This window comes from Capra hircus, chromosome 3 (genome assembly GCF_001704415.2).
Source record: "Capra hircus breed San Clemente chromosome 3, ASM170441v1, whole genome shotgun sequence".
In the NCBI taxonomy this organism is placed as follows: Eukaryota; Metazoa; Chordata; class Mammalia; order Artiodactyla; family Bovidae; genus Capra; species Capra hircus.
In genome coordinates, this window is record NC_030810.1 from 14,199,813 (window position 1) to 14,217,187 (window position 17,375).

The 17,375-nt window shown below is 44.2% G+C and overlaps 1 protein-coding gene across 12 annotated transcripts in view; it reads left to right on the forward strand.

The window, feature by feature from the left end:
• The window catches only part of LOC102169353 (microtubule-actin cross-linking factor 1), a 340,864-nt gene that overhangs the window by 321,814 nt on the left and 1,675 nt on the right, over positions 1–17,375 (forward strand). For 7 of the 12 annotated variants that reach the window (XM_018042104.1, XM_013962976.2, XM_018042126.1 and 4 more), the window contains 7 exons: positions 587–741; positions 1,671–1,745; positions 2,870–2,887; positions 5,870–5,987; positions 13,427–13,638; positions 14,177–14,287; positions 16,742–16,871. In XM_018042104.1, the coding sequence (XP_017897593.1) occupies positions 587–741; positions 1,671–1,745; positions 2,870–2,887; positions 5,870–5,987; positions 13,427–13,638; positions 14,177–14,287; positions 16,742–16,871 (819 nt within the window). The remainder of the gene's footprint in view (positions 1–586; positions 742–1,670; positions 1,746–2,869; positions 2,888–5,869; positions 5,988–13,426; positions 13,639–14,176; positions 14,288–16,741; positions 16,872–17,375) is intronic. The other 5 variants (XM_005678666.3, XM_005678667.2, XM_013962974.2 and 2 more) reach the window with 2 other exon arrangements.

Here is a 17,375-nt window from a genome sequence, read left to right on the forward strand (position 1 = left end):
TATTAACATGGGGCGTTGTTGGCCATCATGAAGGGATCAGATCTTATTCTCGAGACAGTGGGCCGCCATTAGAGATTTCCATCTGAGAGAGAGCATGGTCCACTTTATGTCTGAAGAAGTCGCTCTGGTTATTGTAACATTCACACTTTGGAAGGCAGTTGTGAGGAACCCAAAGCAATAATCTAAACGTAGAAAAACTTCACCCCGTTTATTCCAAATTGTCACTCTCCTGAAATAATCTAAATATCCAACCTATTGATAGTGGAGTGAATAAGTATATTCTGAAGTTTGGTGGTAGGTCTCTGATTTTAAATTGCATAGGGGGTTGGGAGGGTTATGAGTCTTATCAGCAAAAATGCCAAAAACCAAGTGTTCTGGGCCATGCTCTGAGTATGCCATAATATATTTTGGGGTGATGCTTATCTCCTTTGTAACTTTGTATTTTCTAAGTTTTCTAAAGGGAGCATGTACTGGTTTTCAGAAAAAAAAAAAGACAAATTCTTTTAAAGAAGTATTTCTATAACCTCCAACCAGCCAAGTAAGCCTTTTCTTTTAATGTTCCACAATGTGGTTAATTTTCCTCCAGAGTTCCCCACTACCAAGTTGGAGATGACTGCCGTTGCAGACATTTTTGACCGAGACGGGGATGGTTATATCGATTACTATGAATTTGTGGCTGCTCTCCATCCCAACAAGGATGCTTATCGACCAACAACTGATGCAGATAAAATTGAAGACGAGGTATGAGAAATAATTGTATTTTGAGTACATTTTTGACGACATGTTGCTACTGTCCTGAATTTGGTTGGGTGCAATTGCCATATCAGCACTTCAGCATGTCTGTTGGGAGGTGATTATCTGGAGTTCTGTTTGGGGATCCCCTGTTGGATGGTGGAGCCCCCTTGGGTCTCCAGCTATCGAGCGTGGCTCCGTCTTGATGAATTCACTCACCTGAGTCTCCTCTGTGTGGTGCTCTGCAGTTTCGGAGAACCTCTCCAGGGCACCACGTTGCCTAGAACAGACTCTGCCTCAGGGTCCAGAGGAGCATCTTCAAATGTAGCATTTAAGGGTTGAAACATAGTGTTTAAGTGTTTAAGAGAGGCACCAACCTCTCTGCCTATTTAAGAACTGTATCACATTGAAAACTGCATCGCTGAAAAGTATGAATTCATTAGGAGCTCACAGAATTGATCCTGAGATGGGGGAGGCACTGGGCCTGGCCTAGGGAGTGGCCCAGGGCCAGGCTCCTAGGTAGAGATTTAAATCAACTCATAATTTGCTGTTAATTAGTCAGTTAATATTGATGCATGCAAGCACATTTCTCTGAGGGGATTTTGAAGCAAGATGGAAGAATGTGTTGTATCATTACTGGTGAATTTCCTTTATATTCAGCATCTGAGTCTCCATGAGACTCACGATAGAAGATGAATGCATGAAAATAAAAAACTAAAAAAAAAAAATAATAATAATAAAAATAAAAATTAAAAAAAAAGAAAAATTTATGAAACAAACAAAAAAAAAAGATGAATGCATGTATTAAATGCCTGGAATTCCGGAAAATATGTAATGAAGAGCTTCTCTGATGACATGTAAAGATCTTTGTTTCTTTGAAGAGAAAGTCTTACTTTATCCCTCACACTTTTCTTTTTGTTTTTATTCACTACCAATAGGTCACAAGACAAGTGGCTCAGTGCAAATGTGCAAAAAGGTTTCAGGTGGAGCAGATTGGAGAGAATAAATACCGGGTAAGAAAGAGAAAACCAGTGCTTTGTGGTGGTCGTTTCTCCTGTGTGGCCCTTACAGGTGAAAGAGCCTGACACACGACAGATGGGTGACCCCAACTTCCCGCTCCCGATGCTTGGAGGACCAGAGCCAGTGGGACTTGACGTGCAGTGTCTGGCCCTCATCTCTGCAGGTGTCAGGTGTCCTGTGGGCTAAGATTCAGAGCCCCGCATAGTTGCATCTGGAAAATAGTGCCCTATTTGGTCCGCCATTGCTTGTATGAGATCCAATAGAGAAGACATTTCAGAGCCCTCTCTTCACTACTGAACAGGTCTTTGTGGACGAGGAGGCACCTTTATCATAAGATAAGGAAACAGCTATCTAATGAATGGCCATTGCCCCCAAGGAGCTAGTTGTCATAAGCCCATATGGCTCAGAGGCTCAGGGCTAGAAGAGCTGTCTCGAGGCCCCACAGGACTCTTAGCCTGCTCAATAGTCTTCCCTAGAAAGCCATACTGAGTAAGGCCATAAATGACAGTGAGCCATGCTGTGTTTTAGCTTCATTTGGGGCCAGGCAGGAACATAAAAAGCATCTATGACCGGTCTCCTAAAATGCACTCAGCAGTGTGTCAGGATTCTTTAAGATCCTAAAGTAGATCTAGTATTGGCAAAGAGGATTTAGATGGCCATTTCAGATGACAGAGTGACATGCAGCCAGTTAGGAGGAGGAAAATGAGATTCATGGGCATGTCAAAACTGTCTTCAAGGTACAGCAGAGCCACCCAGTGCTGGTCTGAGCCGGGGAGCAAAGTGTCACGTGGCTCTGCCTTAGATCCAGCCCAAGTTTTGGGTTATAATAAGGCTCCAAGCAGTCTTACCCTGGTCTGTTGAGTTTTGTTTTGTTTTAATTACCTGTAAGAGGGATGAATTAACAGGAGCAACAAAGAGTGCAAAAGTTAGGTCTTAGCTTGTAAAACCGCATCCCTGAGTCTGAAGCTGGATAAGAATATGGTCAGTATGTTGTTCTTCTTGAAACTGTTAACATGATTACATGATTTTCATTCCTTAGTGTTAATTTGACAAAATGTTCTCTGTTTTTTTTTTCCTTCTTCCATTTCCTCCATCCTTTACTCTTAACTGTCCATAGTTCTTCCTCGGCAATCAGGTACAGTGTGCCTTGCAAACATTGTTTTCGGTGGAAATGGTCTGTGTGGCTAATGCTGCCTGTTCTTTGCTGTGGGGAGAGGACATAATCTGAAGCATGCCTGGGTCACATCAGGTTGTCTTACCAAGCGGAGAAACTGCTAGCGGGGCAAGTGTTCTAAAGCTGTCTTCCAGGCAAAAAGATATAAGTGTATATAATTTTCCGTTCAAAATTCGATCAGCTAAAAACAATATTTTGCTGGGCTGAGTTATAAGTATATAGTGTGGTTCCGGGGAAGTCAACTGTGGTATCAGTCTAGCCCACTTCTGAAAAGAGCCCAGTCTTTTGGAAGTCAGAGCCCCTTATGTTTTGGAAGTCAGAATACCAGACAGCACAGTTCTGATTTACACCCAAGTCTTTTGACCATTAACACAGAATTTATAATGCACACTAAGTCAAAAAAGTCTTGGGATATTTAAGGTACTCAGTCGGTTTAAATACCTTATTAATATTTTAGTTACTTGTACTTATAAGGTATGTGAGAAGTGTGGTGTGGAATCATACTTGGCTGTAGCCTGAAAGTTTGCCAATTACGGCCAGCCAGTATGATCTAATGGGATCAAATTAGACTTGCAAAGAAGATTGAATGCTTTTGACTCTGCTTGGTAATTCTAACCTTTTAGATCTTTTTGAGGGCTCTGGGGTCCTATGTCTTTAAATGGAAGGAAGTTGCATGGGTAAAATTTGTCTTGTGAAATGAAATCAGAAACACTTGGTAGATTTGAGGCCTTCAATCAGTGTTGAGTTCCAGGCTCTGCCTTAACCACTAACTATAGTAACATTCTGGGCCAGTGGGAAGAACAAAGGATGGAAAGAAAATGAAAACAAGAACATCCAAACTGACTTTAAATAAATCATTGCAGAAGAATGCCAAGTAGCACCTTAAGGTTGTGCCTGTTTGCTAATGACTGCATGTGAGTACAGGGCCCTTTGAAGTGGCACTGATGTTCTCTTCTACTCCACTGACTGGCAGAGGGTCAGAGGAGTCCATTCCAGTGTTGGGAACAGAATTATGAAGTTCATTTTATACACGAGGCACCTGAGGCCTTAAGGACCACTGTGTCCAGTTACACGGGAAATACCAGAGCCATGGCCCAGGTCACTGTAAGGGATTTTCCTTTTAAGAGAAGGAAACAGAGCTTACTGTTGCCCCTAAGACTGTCCAGAGGTCCTTGCTTCTCTGGCAACTCCTCTTTGCCAGATTTGTGCCAGTCCCTGTTTATAGAGCTGTGGTAGTTCCTTCCACACTCATCACTCTGGCCTCAGCTTCCCCAGCCACTTTGGCCTCTGGCTTAGGTCAAACCTCCTTTTCCCCATAGCTCAGTAAAAGCAAGTTAGAATACTTCAGAGAGAGCTTTAGTAAGAAATTAAGGGGAAGAAAAGAAAAGAAATTAAGGGGGGAAAAAATGAAATCAGTGCAATTAGGCTAACAAATCGTTGACGGGGCACAGTAATCTAAGAATATAGCTCAGCTTGGGGCTCCTTCCTGATGCCCTCTGGGAGATGCAGAGCTCCTTTCCTTCTCCCCTCACTTACCCAGAGAAGACTCCGAATCGTGACGCAAGCTGACACTGCCCTTAGATCCGATGGAGTCCTCGGTGCCTGCCTGCTCCCACTCACAGGGCCAGTGTCTGAGGGCAGCTTCCTTCCTGGGACAGGACGTTCATTCCCTCACGTTTCTGGCCCCCACTTCAGTGCTCTTCACACCACACTATGCTGTGGCTGCAGTCACTCTGTATAAAAACCTATAACCTGGGTGAGAGGAAAGATGTAGGACGATTTTTATTTTCTAAGATAAGTGCTTGGGTGGGGGGTGGTATTTTTTTCCAGTCACCTTGCCTGTATAAGTTAACAATGAGCTTGAGTGAGTACAAAGTCATATGGAGAATTACCACAAAAATACTAATTTTGAAAGAGGTTGATTATGGATCCTTCTCAAAGATCCTTTCTGGCATTTTCAAATGTTGTGCCCTGTTTCAAAGTTATGGTTCTCCTTTTAACTTTGAAAATCTTAAGTAATTGAATCCCCACGCCCCCACCCCCCGCAACGTTCTCTTTGAATTAAACAATTCTAGGAATTCCATTTCTGCAACCATATGTTTGATTTTTGTTTTGAGGTCTCATGATTCTCTTCTGTTGCCTCTTTATTTCGGGAAGAGGATAATTTATGCGATAGGAAACTCCAAATGTTGATACAGTTGGGAAGTTGGCATATTTGGCAGGAAAAAAAGGAAAAATAAATATCAGAAAATCATACTTGTTTTAATATCTCGAAATGATTGTTGAAAACTACTTACAGTCAGCATGGTAGATTAAATTTTTAATTTCTTCAACTAAATTTTAGTATAAACACTATCTAATCATTTGTTCAGCTGAAGAAAATTTTCTGCTGGTGACAATCACAATTAGAGAATATTTAAGTGTTTATTTATAAAATAATGTGGAAAATCAGATTTCCTTCTAAGCTGGTAATGATGATGATGCTTTGCAAGAGTTTCCTTGAGACTTGAGATTATTTGCTATTTTCCATTTAACTTTTGAGCACACTGTATTCAGAAGCTGACATCCACCTCATAGCTACCTTTTCTTTTATGGAAACAAACTGGCTTAACAAAGAATTGTACTACTGGATTTTAATTTGGGCAGCGTCTTTGAAAGACTCAAAGTGAGCTAAGGCCTTGTCTGCCTTCCACCTTCCCCTTTGGGGCAGGGTCACAACCCTCAGCACTTAAACTTTATTCCAGTAGAAAGTACGTCAAGACAGTGGCCTTTAGCTTTTCCATATTTTAAGTTTTCTGTGAAAAATGCAAAAGAGTGAGAGTTAAAATTCGCCCCACAACTGCGAACTTGTCACTCCATCTGAATACAGTCTGCTCCATTAGGGGCGTGTCGACCCACCCTGCCCCCCAGCGCCCTGGCTCACCTGTGTCCTTGGCCCTGCAGTTCGGGGACTCCCAGCAGCTGCGGCTGGTCCGCATCCTGCGCAGCACCGTGATGGTCCGCGTCGGTGGAGGGTGGATGGCCCTGGATGAGTTCCTCGTGAAAAACGACCCCTGCCGAGGTAAGAAGCCACCTTCAGCACATGTTACTTGTCAGCCATGCCCTCACCACTGGTCTTTCGTGATTCCATGGGGTGCTGGCCGTGGGGTCTGTTTGGTGTCTGTTGTTGAGCTGCCCAGATGTCATCCCAGTTAGTGCAGATGGGAACTTGGTCAGGGTGCCAGGGCAGACCAGGGGAGAGAGCAGGAGGGGTGCATGTTGTTGAGGAAGACAGGTTTCTGGAAATGCAGTAAATAAGAATTAGGAATTTATTGGTGTCATGAAATATTTCCATGTGAGGTGTTACACTAACACCAGCCTGGAAAGAAGCCCAAAAAAGGCCTGTCGGCTTCCTGTTAGTACTGCCGGTGACCTTGCCTGGAATTTGTGCGTCTCAAAGTCAGGGAGGGTGCTAGGCCCCTCCAGGGAGGGGAGGACTGGGAGCTCCTTTAACCAGAAGGATGCAGGACACCTGGCAGTGGGCCTGGGAGTCACCGAGTGGGTCCATGAAGTCTCGGTCTGCTTCATCCCACAAAGGCTGGCACACCAGCCCAGAGGCCAGAGAGGATGGCCAGTTGAGTGTGAGCAATGGCGCCTGCCACTGGAGGCGTGTGGGGCCACGGCCAGTGGGAAATGGTCAGATCCCGGTCATGCGTCCCCTTCAGCTGCTCCTTCCCTTCCCTCTGTTAGCTGAGCTGCATGTGGGTACGCAGGAGCCTCCCCCACTCTGCCAGTTTGTCTTTCTTGACCAGTTTCTGCGTTTCCTGCTCTGTTTCTTTGTGTTTATGTATTTTTTATTCTAGTGCACCATCCTGGGAGTAAAATAAAGCGCTCTGATTCCAGCTCTTCGATTTCCAGTCAGTCTCCCATAGGTTGGCTTTTAAGCTTTGTCCCTCTTACCCACATCCCGGCCCGTTGAGAATGGCTTTGCTTTTTAAACTGTAGCATCTCTTGGCTCTGTGGTATCTGCTGCCTTTATGAATGCTTTGAAATAGCCAAACCGTAGCTCTTCTAACTCTTGTAAGTTGACAAAGCATAAAATATGCCTGTTGAGACAGTATCCATGGAATTGGTTCTGAGTTTCTGTTTAACAAATACTTACAGGTTTTTATACTACACACTATTATAATCATTTTACCAATAATAACACATTTTCACCTCTAGGAGGGGTAGCTACTATTATTATCTCTGTTATATAAAATAGCAATTTGAAGCACAGAAAAGGTAAACAACCTTCCTGAGGAGAGGCAGCTAATAAATGGCAGAGACAGGGTTCAGATCCCACAGTCTGGCTCCTGACCTACATGCTGGGTGTTTCATGGGCTAACATACCCACCACCATCCCTTCTTATATGTGTTTTACTGCGTAAATTCATAAGGCTTACTTTATAGACCTAACAGAAATGTTTACAGTACTGTTACATCGCTTCTTTGGATGTGACTGATTGTCAGAATCTGAAGCATTTAAAGCTAAAGGTTTCTGGGACTTCCCTGGCAGTCCAGGTTCAGTCCCTGGTCGGGGAGCTAACATCCCATGTGCTTCCTGGCCCAAAATCCAAAACATAAAACAGAAGCAATTTTGTAACAGATTCAGTAAAGACTAAAACTGGTCCACATCAAGACAATCTTTAAAAATAAATAAAAAATAAAGGTTCTCACATGAATTCAGATATGCTCATAGATTTCCTTTTAACTCATTCTGCATATACTCCAGTAAACCCAGAGTAATAATAGGGCAATAATCTTCATTAGGAATTTCTTTTTATAAAGTAGTTAGTTTTAAAAACACCTATCCTGGTAAAAACTAGAGCAGGTTTAAATCTATTTTAGAGTTTAATTGTATCACGAACCAATTTCTTTGCTATAAAAACCCCTTTGATTATTTCCAATGAGAAGCAATATGTATTTCTTTTTAACCTTAAGTCAGTAAAATAAGATTATTCGTTTCCAAATCTATTAATAAAGCTTTATTTTTCATGTCATGTGTGATTGAACTAAATAAACAAAAGAGAGATACTGCATGTGACATTTTGGAGTCTTTGCCTGTTTGCTGCCTGCTGTACTTGCTCTGTTTACGAGAACATTGTGCTGCTGGCCAAGGAGAACACTGCTTGCTTTTCCTTATCTTGTTAGCTAGAAATTGGAACCCCCCCAAGGATATATGGGAGGGCCATCTAGGAGCTATTTTCTATGGAACATAGTAGCCTTTTTCAGCATCTCTTGGAGCAGACAAGGTAAGGCTCACCCCTATGCCCTCCCAAGTGTGCCCTCATCCTGATTCCATTGGCTATAGAGTCCAGAACTCCTATTAGGCTTAGATATCATAACTCTGCCATGATGGACAGGATGAGCTACATCTCAGCAAATAAAAGTTGTGCTAATAAAGGAACACTTAAGGGCCCAGGCAGATGTAATAATTGACTTGGAAGGGCATGAACGTCACAATGAGAAGCTGCCTAGGATTCTGTGAGGATTACTGTGGCTTCTTGAAGCTCCACTTCGGTGGACTTTTTATTCATTTGGGTTGCATTTACTTGGCTGCACCACAGAGAATGTTATTCTGTAGACAGTACAAAATTTATGATATAATACTGATGTTGCATAATCGTGTTATCTGCCTTTACACAGCTGTTTAAGATGATGAAAGCTATCTCAGCCTGCACATTTCTTTAGCCAAACTAGTCAATTCAGTAGGTACCTGGTACTGCCAGAACTGGAGATTTGATTTTCTGAATTGATCCGTGGCAAAGGAAATCATGTTTGGATGGAGATAATGAATACGTGCACATTTACCCTAGGGGTCCATGAATGTTTCTGAGCATTAGACAAATTAGTTCCCTGAAATTTTACTACCTAGAAAAACTTTATTGTGAAGATTTAAAAGACACAGTTTGGCTTAGAACTGATTTTTTTATTATATGGTAAAATACATGTAACTTACCATCCTGACCATTTTTAGGTGTACAGGTCAGTAGCACATTCACGCTGTTGAGCTACCATCACAATCTCCCATCCACAGAACTCTTCATCTTGGTATACCAAAACTCCGCCCATTAAACAGTGGAAGTGAATTTTAACTAACAGGCATGTTGCAGCCAAAATCAGTGGCTAGCAGTAGTCTCTTGGAAAAATGATGATCTCTCTGGTGGTTGAAAAACTGAACTTGAAATGACTGCCTTTGGGGTCTGGGCCCTAAGATATGATCTTTTAAAAAAAACCAAAAAAGTCATGGTCAAATGAAATGCATTTGTAAGTAAGCAGGTTTCTTTACTGCAGGACTTTTCAGAGTTTATAAAATGCTGATTGCATTAGGGCTTTCCGAGAGAGAGAGAAGGTGGAGAAGGCAATGGCACCCCACTCCAGTGCTCTTGCCTGGAAAATCCCATGGACATGGACAGAGGAGCCTGGTAGGCTGCAGTCCATGGACTTCACTTTCATGCATTGGAGAAGGAAATGGCAACCCACTCCAGTGTTCTTGCCTGGAGAATCCCAGGGACAGAGGAGCCTGGTGGGCTGCCATCTATGGGGTCGCACAGAGTCGGACACGACTGATGTGACGCAGCAGCAGCAGAGAGAGAGGGGAAAAAATGTAGAATCCAATGCTTACTAAACTTCTCTTCATAGGAAACCCCTCAGAAGCCTCAGTTTTGGAAATGCTGCTGTAAGCAATGAAAGACCATGGAAAGGTTTTACACTGTTTAGAGAGATCAGATTTCTATTTAGAAATTCAGTCTAGGGAATGAGGAGTGAGGGAGGGATGGGATTGAGATGAGAAACACAGAGAACATTTGGAAGCCTGTTACAGTGGTCCAGGGTTAGGGAGATGAACCACATAAGTTTGAGGTAAGTCTGATGGGATTCAAGAAGTATTAGAAGGTGGAGTCAACAGTAGACTCAACTGCCATCATGAGGGAGGGGCCTATGTCAACAGCCAGGTCTGCTTCAGTCATGTCTAATCAGTGTTGGATGTAAGGTTCTGGCATCCAGGAGAAGGTCTGCACTGGGAGTGTAACGGAGAGGCAGGCAGGGCCTGAAGATGGTGCTAAGGTCTCAGGTGGATGAGCTCATCACCAGATTGAAAGTCTAAGAGGGAGAACAGGACTGCAGACAGAACCAGGGGGACATCAGCATTGACGAAGTGAATGGGATGAGGTAGTCTGCAGGAGGCGACAAGCAGGGGTCTTAGAAGCCAAGGGAGAATGTTTCAAGAGGAAAATAGTAACGCCCCCACTTGCAAATGACAACAGCAGAGAAGAGTTTTTACCTGTCAGATTTATCTGGTTTTTACCTGTGTTCAGGTGGTACACATGAGTACACACATACTCTCTCAATACAGGGAGCACTGGCCAGAGTGAAGTAAACAGAATATATTCATAACATTATTTTTGAGAGTGTACATGGGTGTAAAATTTTGTAGAGCAGTTGCTATTTAGTTGCTAAGTCATGTCTGATTCTTTGTGACCCCATGGACTATATATATAGCCCACCAGGCTCCACTGTCCATAGAATTTCCCAGGCAAGAATGCTGGAGTGGGTTGCCATTTCCTTCTCCAGGGAATCTTCCCAATCCAGGGATCAAACCCACATTTCCTGCTTGGCAGGCAGATTCTTTACCACTGGGCCACCAGGGAAGCTGTAGATCGGTTGACAAGTACCAAAAACCTTGAGTGTGCATCCTTTTCCCCCAGCAAATCCACTTGTAAAGACTTGCCTTAAGGAAGTCATCATGGATGGGCGGAAACACTTTTCTCAAGTAGTCTGTCACAGCATTGTCTACAGTATGTTAAAAATTACGAACAAATACAACACAGGGTTGGTGAAATAAACTCATTTCAATATGATGAAATAATACTTTGCAGCTAGCTGAAGTTATGTCCGATACATCAAGCACGGAGGAATGTTTCTGATGTTTTTGCATTTTTTATATATGGACATACATATACACAAAGTTGTGCAGAGAAATAAAGATACTAACAGTTTAATAGTATTGTCCCCTAAGGTTAAGCAGTTTTAATTCTTTGTAATTTTCTGTAGATTTCAACCTTTCTACAATTTAAAAGCATCCCCTGAGGCAGAAGTGGTCTGTGACCCTTGCCAGAGATTGCCCCGGGGAGGGGGGGTGTTAGAGGGGCTTGGAGCCCAGAGTTGGATGAGCTCGGGTAGCTGATGATGCAGAGAGCTGGGGGTGGGCAGAGCGCAGCTCGGGTGGAAGATGAGGATTCTGGTTCCAGTTCTTGCATGGATTTCCCTGCCCTCAGCCTCTGAGCGTTGTAGTTTTCCATGACGTGGGGATGCTGACTGGCTACCGAGAACAGTCAAGCGTAGTATTTACACATGATCACGCACTGTAAGCTGCAGAGTGCATGGGGAACATGTTATCGTTATATTATTGCATTTAACATGTAATTGCCCTCATCAGTGATGCCATTTCAGAGTCTTCCTCTCGTGTCACTGTGGTGGTTTCTGGAGAGTGAGCTCAGTGAACTGTTAAGTCTCGTAGGTTTAAACCACACGTCTCAAGTTCTGTCTGGCCTAGGGTCATAAACAACTCCTCTGAGGCGGCGTGGTCCTCAGTTGAGTAATGATTTCCGTTTGTCAGTGTTACTTCAGCACTTGCTGTGCGTCCGACGTTGTGCTGGGCATGTTAGCAAATATAAGATAAAATAGGTGTTTAGTAATACAGAATGTTATTAAGTACCCAGGTTAGTGCTGAAGGAAATTCTCTTTAAGAATCATGAGTTTAGACACTGAGGGAAGTGCTGAAGTTTGGAAAAAGGATGAGTAGGGAACCAGAGGGCCCAGGAATGAACGTTGAAGGGCATGTTCTATTGGGGCCTGAGAAGGAAGGAAACAGGTTAGCATTCCAGGAATGCTATACCATCAGACAAGAAGGACCCTTAGACATCAGTCAACCTGACTGATCACCTGTAGGGAGGCTGAGGAAACAGAGCCCCAGGCAGGAGGGAATCACAGCTGGGAAGAGCCTGGACTGTAACTCAGAGGTTTTGATATCCAGGTTAGCCCTTTTAAGCTGATACTCTGATATGTTATGTCAACTTCACATATTGAAAAGAATTTGGATTTGACTTAGGAATTTAAACCACTCTGCTTATGAAGCCTTGTGCAACCTGATTTAAAGTCTGATTCTACCAAGATTCCTCAAATTTCTTGAGGACTTGTGAGACTGGGCAAGAAAGAGGAATGTGTACCATTACCTGAAATCTTCTAAACTTGCAATTTCTGGCCAAAGTAAAACATCTAATATAGGGAAGAATGGCAAATAGTTTGTTTATGATGGTTCCCTTTTCCCAGGCTTTACTAAGAGTCCAGTTTGTTTAGACCTGTCCTAAACAGGGAGCAGCTTGGGGGTGAATAAGGACACAGAAGGTGGTCACAGAATTAACACCTTTCAGTGAAGAGTGACCTAAGAACACATTGCAGAGGAATTGTTTCTTTAAAATTCATAACGTCTTTCACAGTTAACGTGTGTGGTTATCTTCTGAGCGAATCCAAGCGTGGGGTTCTGGTCTGGTGGCTCCAGGAAGCCCCGGGAAGCACTACTGTGTTCCCAGACTCTCCAGCTGGCGTCCCTCTCCCACTGCAGGTCTGCCCTCAGCTTCTCGTGGCTTTCAGCTTTTGACCTAATGGTTTCTCACTGGCAAGTTTTGTGCATGGATGGTCTTGATCTCTCTCTCTCTCTTCCCACATGTTTACTTCTTAACAGTTCAGCCCAGATCTTTTTACTGTCCTGAGTTCCTGGACCCCTTTCTTAGGATTATTATCAACTGGATTCAAGTAGAAGAGTCTAGATCAGTGGTCCCCAACCTTTTTGGCACCAGGGACCAATTTCGTGGAAGACAGTTTTTCCACGGAACCAGGGGAGGGGGTAGGTTCTGGATGATTCAAGTACATAACATTCACTGTGCCCTTTGTTTCTAATCGAATGCCACTCCTGGTCTGATAGGAGGTACCAGTCTGCAGCCCAGAGGTTGGGGACCCTTGTCTAGATGACATCAGTTTCAGTGATCTGTTTTTCTATACTGTTTCATTACTGCGTGTCCTGCAAGAGTTGAGCAAAAAGTACACATGTCCTGTGAGAGAGAAAAGAGGGGCTTTGATTTAACCTCGGAGGTTTGTGGACTGCTGCCTCTGCTTTCTCTTGACCCCAGGGGACAGTGGCAAGGCAGATCGTGACCGCAGCATGGGACGGTGCTTGGTACGCAAAGAGTTCTTTATTACAGCAAACCAAGGGGTTCTTCATTAATGTGTCTGCTGTGGGTGAGAATCATGACAAGGCTGATAAATCAGGAATTTATCTCTATTTTAAAAGAAGCCGCAGATGGTACTAAACCTATAAATTATATAACTTTTCGTGGGGTCAAGCAGCTGTGTGACCATCAAAGATATATTTTTTCAAGGCTAACTGTCACTGTATGTGTGTGTGTTTATTCCCTTTTCTAGCACGAGGTAGAACTAACATCGAACTCAGAGAGAAATTCATCCTCCCTGAGGGGGCATCCCAGGGCATGACCCCTTTCCGGTCCCGGGGTCGAAGGTCCAAACCATCTTCCCGTGCAGCCTCCCCTACTCGCTCCAGCTCAAGTGCTAGTCAGAGTAACCACAGCTGTACGTCCATGCCGTCTTCTCCAGCCACCCCAGCCAGTGGCACCAAGGTACGTACAGCCTCGGTGTGACCTCCTGCCCCGCTCCCAGCTCTGCACGTGGCCACTGTTCAGTGGAGCTTCTGAAAGACTCCAGTGAGGAGAGGCACTTGAAGACATAGATACCAGGCTGACCAGGCCCTGGTGGTACACAGATCTGGGCCTTTAACATGGCCGCAAAGGACGTTTAAATAGGAATTAAGTCGTTAGGTCCAAAGCGCTTCTTTCCACATATTCCCATTTCAAGTTTGAACCCATCCAGAGTTACTGATCTTGAAAATTCAGGCACTGTCTCTGCAGCTGGAGCTAAGTAAGAGAGACGTTTGCTGTGATGATGGGTTGTAGCTGAAGAACGCTACTGCCTTTCTGCCTTGGCCCCTTTCATCCCGTTGGACTGATGCACATTTTACTTTGTTTTCTGTTTCTTTAAAATTTAGTGTCTTCTATTTATTATTTATTTATTTATTATTTATTTTATGTTCCCAATTTGCTCCTTTTGTGTTCCACTTTCAATTGTTCCCGTCCTTCCCTTTGGATTTCCGTTTCACAGACTCCGCTTCAGTTCTCTCGCTGTTATGACAAACCCTGGTTGGTAAACAGTAGAGCTGGCACCCCTGTCAGGGACAGCCACTATCCTGACCTCCAGCTGCCCAGCCCCGAGGTAGAGTATGGCTTTGCTGATTAAGGACACAGGGAAGACCAGGCCCTCGCTCATGCCGAGAACCTGACCGGCTCTCCCTCCTGACACGAGTCCGTGCTCTTTTCCATCTTTGTGGTGTTTGCTTTCACGGCTGATTCATCCCGTCCATTGTCTTTCAGGGGTTTCTAACTCGGATTCACCAAAATTGGAGATAAATAAGAGATGCCTGAGACTGGATTGTGTAACAACTTCCCAACAGTCCTTAGAATGATATTTGTTCAGGGTGGTAAACAGTGGTTATTCGTGGTGATTTATCAATATTGTTTATAATCAGGCCTCTTGGAGTCTCCAGACGTCATATCTGACACAAACGAGTTATGAACACTTGAAATTCAACGACGGTGCATGTACAACAGTGTTCTACCCTTGCTTAGGACAGAAGAGTGGCTGGCACCCTCCCGCCCGGAGTCACATTGCAGGGGTGGTTGGTATTGCCACGCTTCTCCGAGGCTTGGGTGCTGCCCCCTTCAGCCAAGCACAGCACTTGTGAACACTGCTCTGAGGCTCAGGTTTTAGTTTCTGAATTCCTTGGCCCAGGCACTTGGGTTTCTATAGCCTTGATTTGAATGCACATGCCAGCGGTTCAGCATGTTCAAGTGCAGTCGTTAAAATGCCCAAGTGCTTTTGGAAGAGCAGTGTTTCAGAAATAACATGTGGACTAGCAGCTTGTCTGATAGTGGTACAGCTGGCACTCTGGCTCCTGCCAGGAAACACTGGGTTCTTGTGCCTCAAAGCATGACACTGCGTTTAGTCTTGTAAAGCTTCAACCAGTGTAAACAGGAGGTACAAGAAGCCAGTGTCCACAATGGACTCGCTTCTCTGCGTTTCATCCCACTTCAGTTCAGAAATACATCTGGCTTAGAACATGATCTGGGGACCCACTGACACTGAAACCCCCTGATTCAACCTGCCTATCCTGCTTTTTCTTTAGTGGCTCCAGTTTCATGAAAGTCTCAAAAGTTCTAGAATTTTTAATGTTTTAATTATGAAGTGCCAATTCTCATAGGATTCTAATCAGCTTCTCTGTCTTAAGGTTTTGCCTTTGGTTTCATTTCATTTCAAGGATTCATCTTCTCTTAATTACTGATATTCCGCACACTGTCCTGGCGCAGACTCCCAGCCCGACATCTCTAGGGCCACATCTGCCCAGCAGCAGTACCTTCTGAAACTGGTGCTCTTCCTCCTGTGTGGGCCAGGAGGGTTTGTGCTGGAATGTGAATCTCTCTGTCGCTTTTGCTCTTTCTTTATAAAGAAAAAAGAAACACAACAAAATGGGTTGCTTCACTCTTTTCTTAGTATAAACATCTTAAAAGTCCTGGAAAACAATTTACATGATTGATTTCAAAGAAAAATTAGAAGAGCATGCTGTGGCATGAGTGATACTCAGAATAGATTTAAAATATTTTCTCTCCAAATTCTTTTTTTAAAAAAATATATACACTCAGATGGTAAAAGGAGCTACTACCAGCATCAGTAATGATAGCATACATCTAGCCAGCTCTTTGCCAGTTGGGGAAGTGCTTCTGCATGTGACTTATTCACTCAACAAGTTTATATTGAGCCCCTCCTCTGTGCCAGATGTAGTATTAGGTGCCTAGGGCGTGACAGGGAGCAAACAAAGTCCCTGCTTTTCTGGAGTTTCTGCTTTAACCTGGGAGATTTCAGGCAGCAAACAGGGAGCCTTCCCGGGCTGTTGAAGGGACAGCAGCAGACCAGTGGCTGCAGTGGACTGAACAAAAGGGAGTGTGTGGCAGCGGGGTTCGGAGAGGCAGGCTCCTTGCCCGGGTTCCAGGCCGAGAAGTGGAGGCACGCGTGCCAGTGTATGTTAAGTCCAGACCCAGGCCCTCTGGTCCCAGGCTGTTCACAGCCCCACTCTCATGTGCTTCTCCTAATCGTTTATTTTATCAGGTCAAGTAATTTAATCTTCATTCTACCAGTGAAGAAATAGGTCTACTTCACTGAATTTACTGCATCTCTATAATAGGGACTGGAGTAATATTTGGATCTCCATGTTAACAATTTGGGATTATAACTCATATGTCACATATCTAACCCCAAAACTTTGATACTTTGGAGTATTTGGATTTCTTACCTTTACTCACTTATCATATTTCTGTTTGTTATGACTACTGTAATCTTAGCATTTGAGGATTTTTTTTTTCTAGTAGAAATTTGTCAGTGAGATAAAAGGCATTGGAAGACATTTTAAAACCTTTAATTGGCGCATGAAGGCTTTATTTTGGAAATGCTCAAAATTCATGACCTAGCATACTTTCAAAATAAATCATTGTTTTCCTGGACTTTTAACTAGCTTTTCAGTTTTTTAGAAAATGAGGAGGGCTTAAGTAAACCTTGTAAAGTGGAATTTCTGTCAACGACTTCACCAAGTAAATATGACCTTTTTATTTTTTTAAGGTTATTCCATCAACAGGCAGCAAGTTGAAACGACCTGCACCCGCCTTTCATTCAAGTCGAACATCGCTTGCTGGCGATACTAGCAACAGTTCTTCCCCAGCACCCACGGGTGCCAAAACTAATCGAGCAGGTAAGGACCTGCCCCAGCACTTCTCCACTGGGGATAAGGGTGAGGGGCGTGGCCAGGCCAGGAATCTGAGGAGCAGAGAAGGAGGGAAACACAGGTGCGGTGCCCAGAGGACAGCTGGCTCAAACCGTGCTTCCTGAGAGCAGGCGCCCCCACAGCCAAAGCCACAGCACCCGTTCGTCATCAGAAACCATTGTACAGGGGAGAATGTAAGAGGGGGAAAGGGCCTCCTGGAGCTGGGCCTTCCTGACGCTCCGTATTTATGTCGGCTCGGAGCTGAGTCAGGGGAGGATCGCGTCTGCTCACCTCTGGACGTTCCTCCCGGGAACCTAGGGCTTTGGCTTCCACTTGCTGCTGTTTGCCAGCCCTCCTCGCCCCCATCCTTAGTCCGCCCATGCGGCTCTCTCCTCCGAGCCGAGGCCCAGGGCAGCCCCGCTCCACTCCGCCAGGGGGCGAGTGAGGTGACGGTGCTGGTGACAGAAGCTGCTTTCTGCTCCTCAGGAGGCT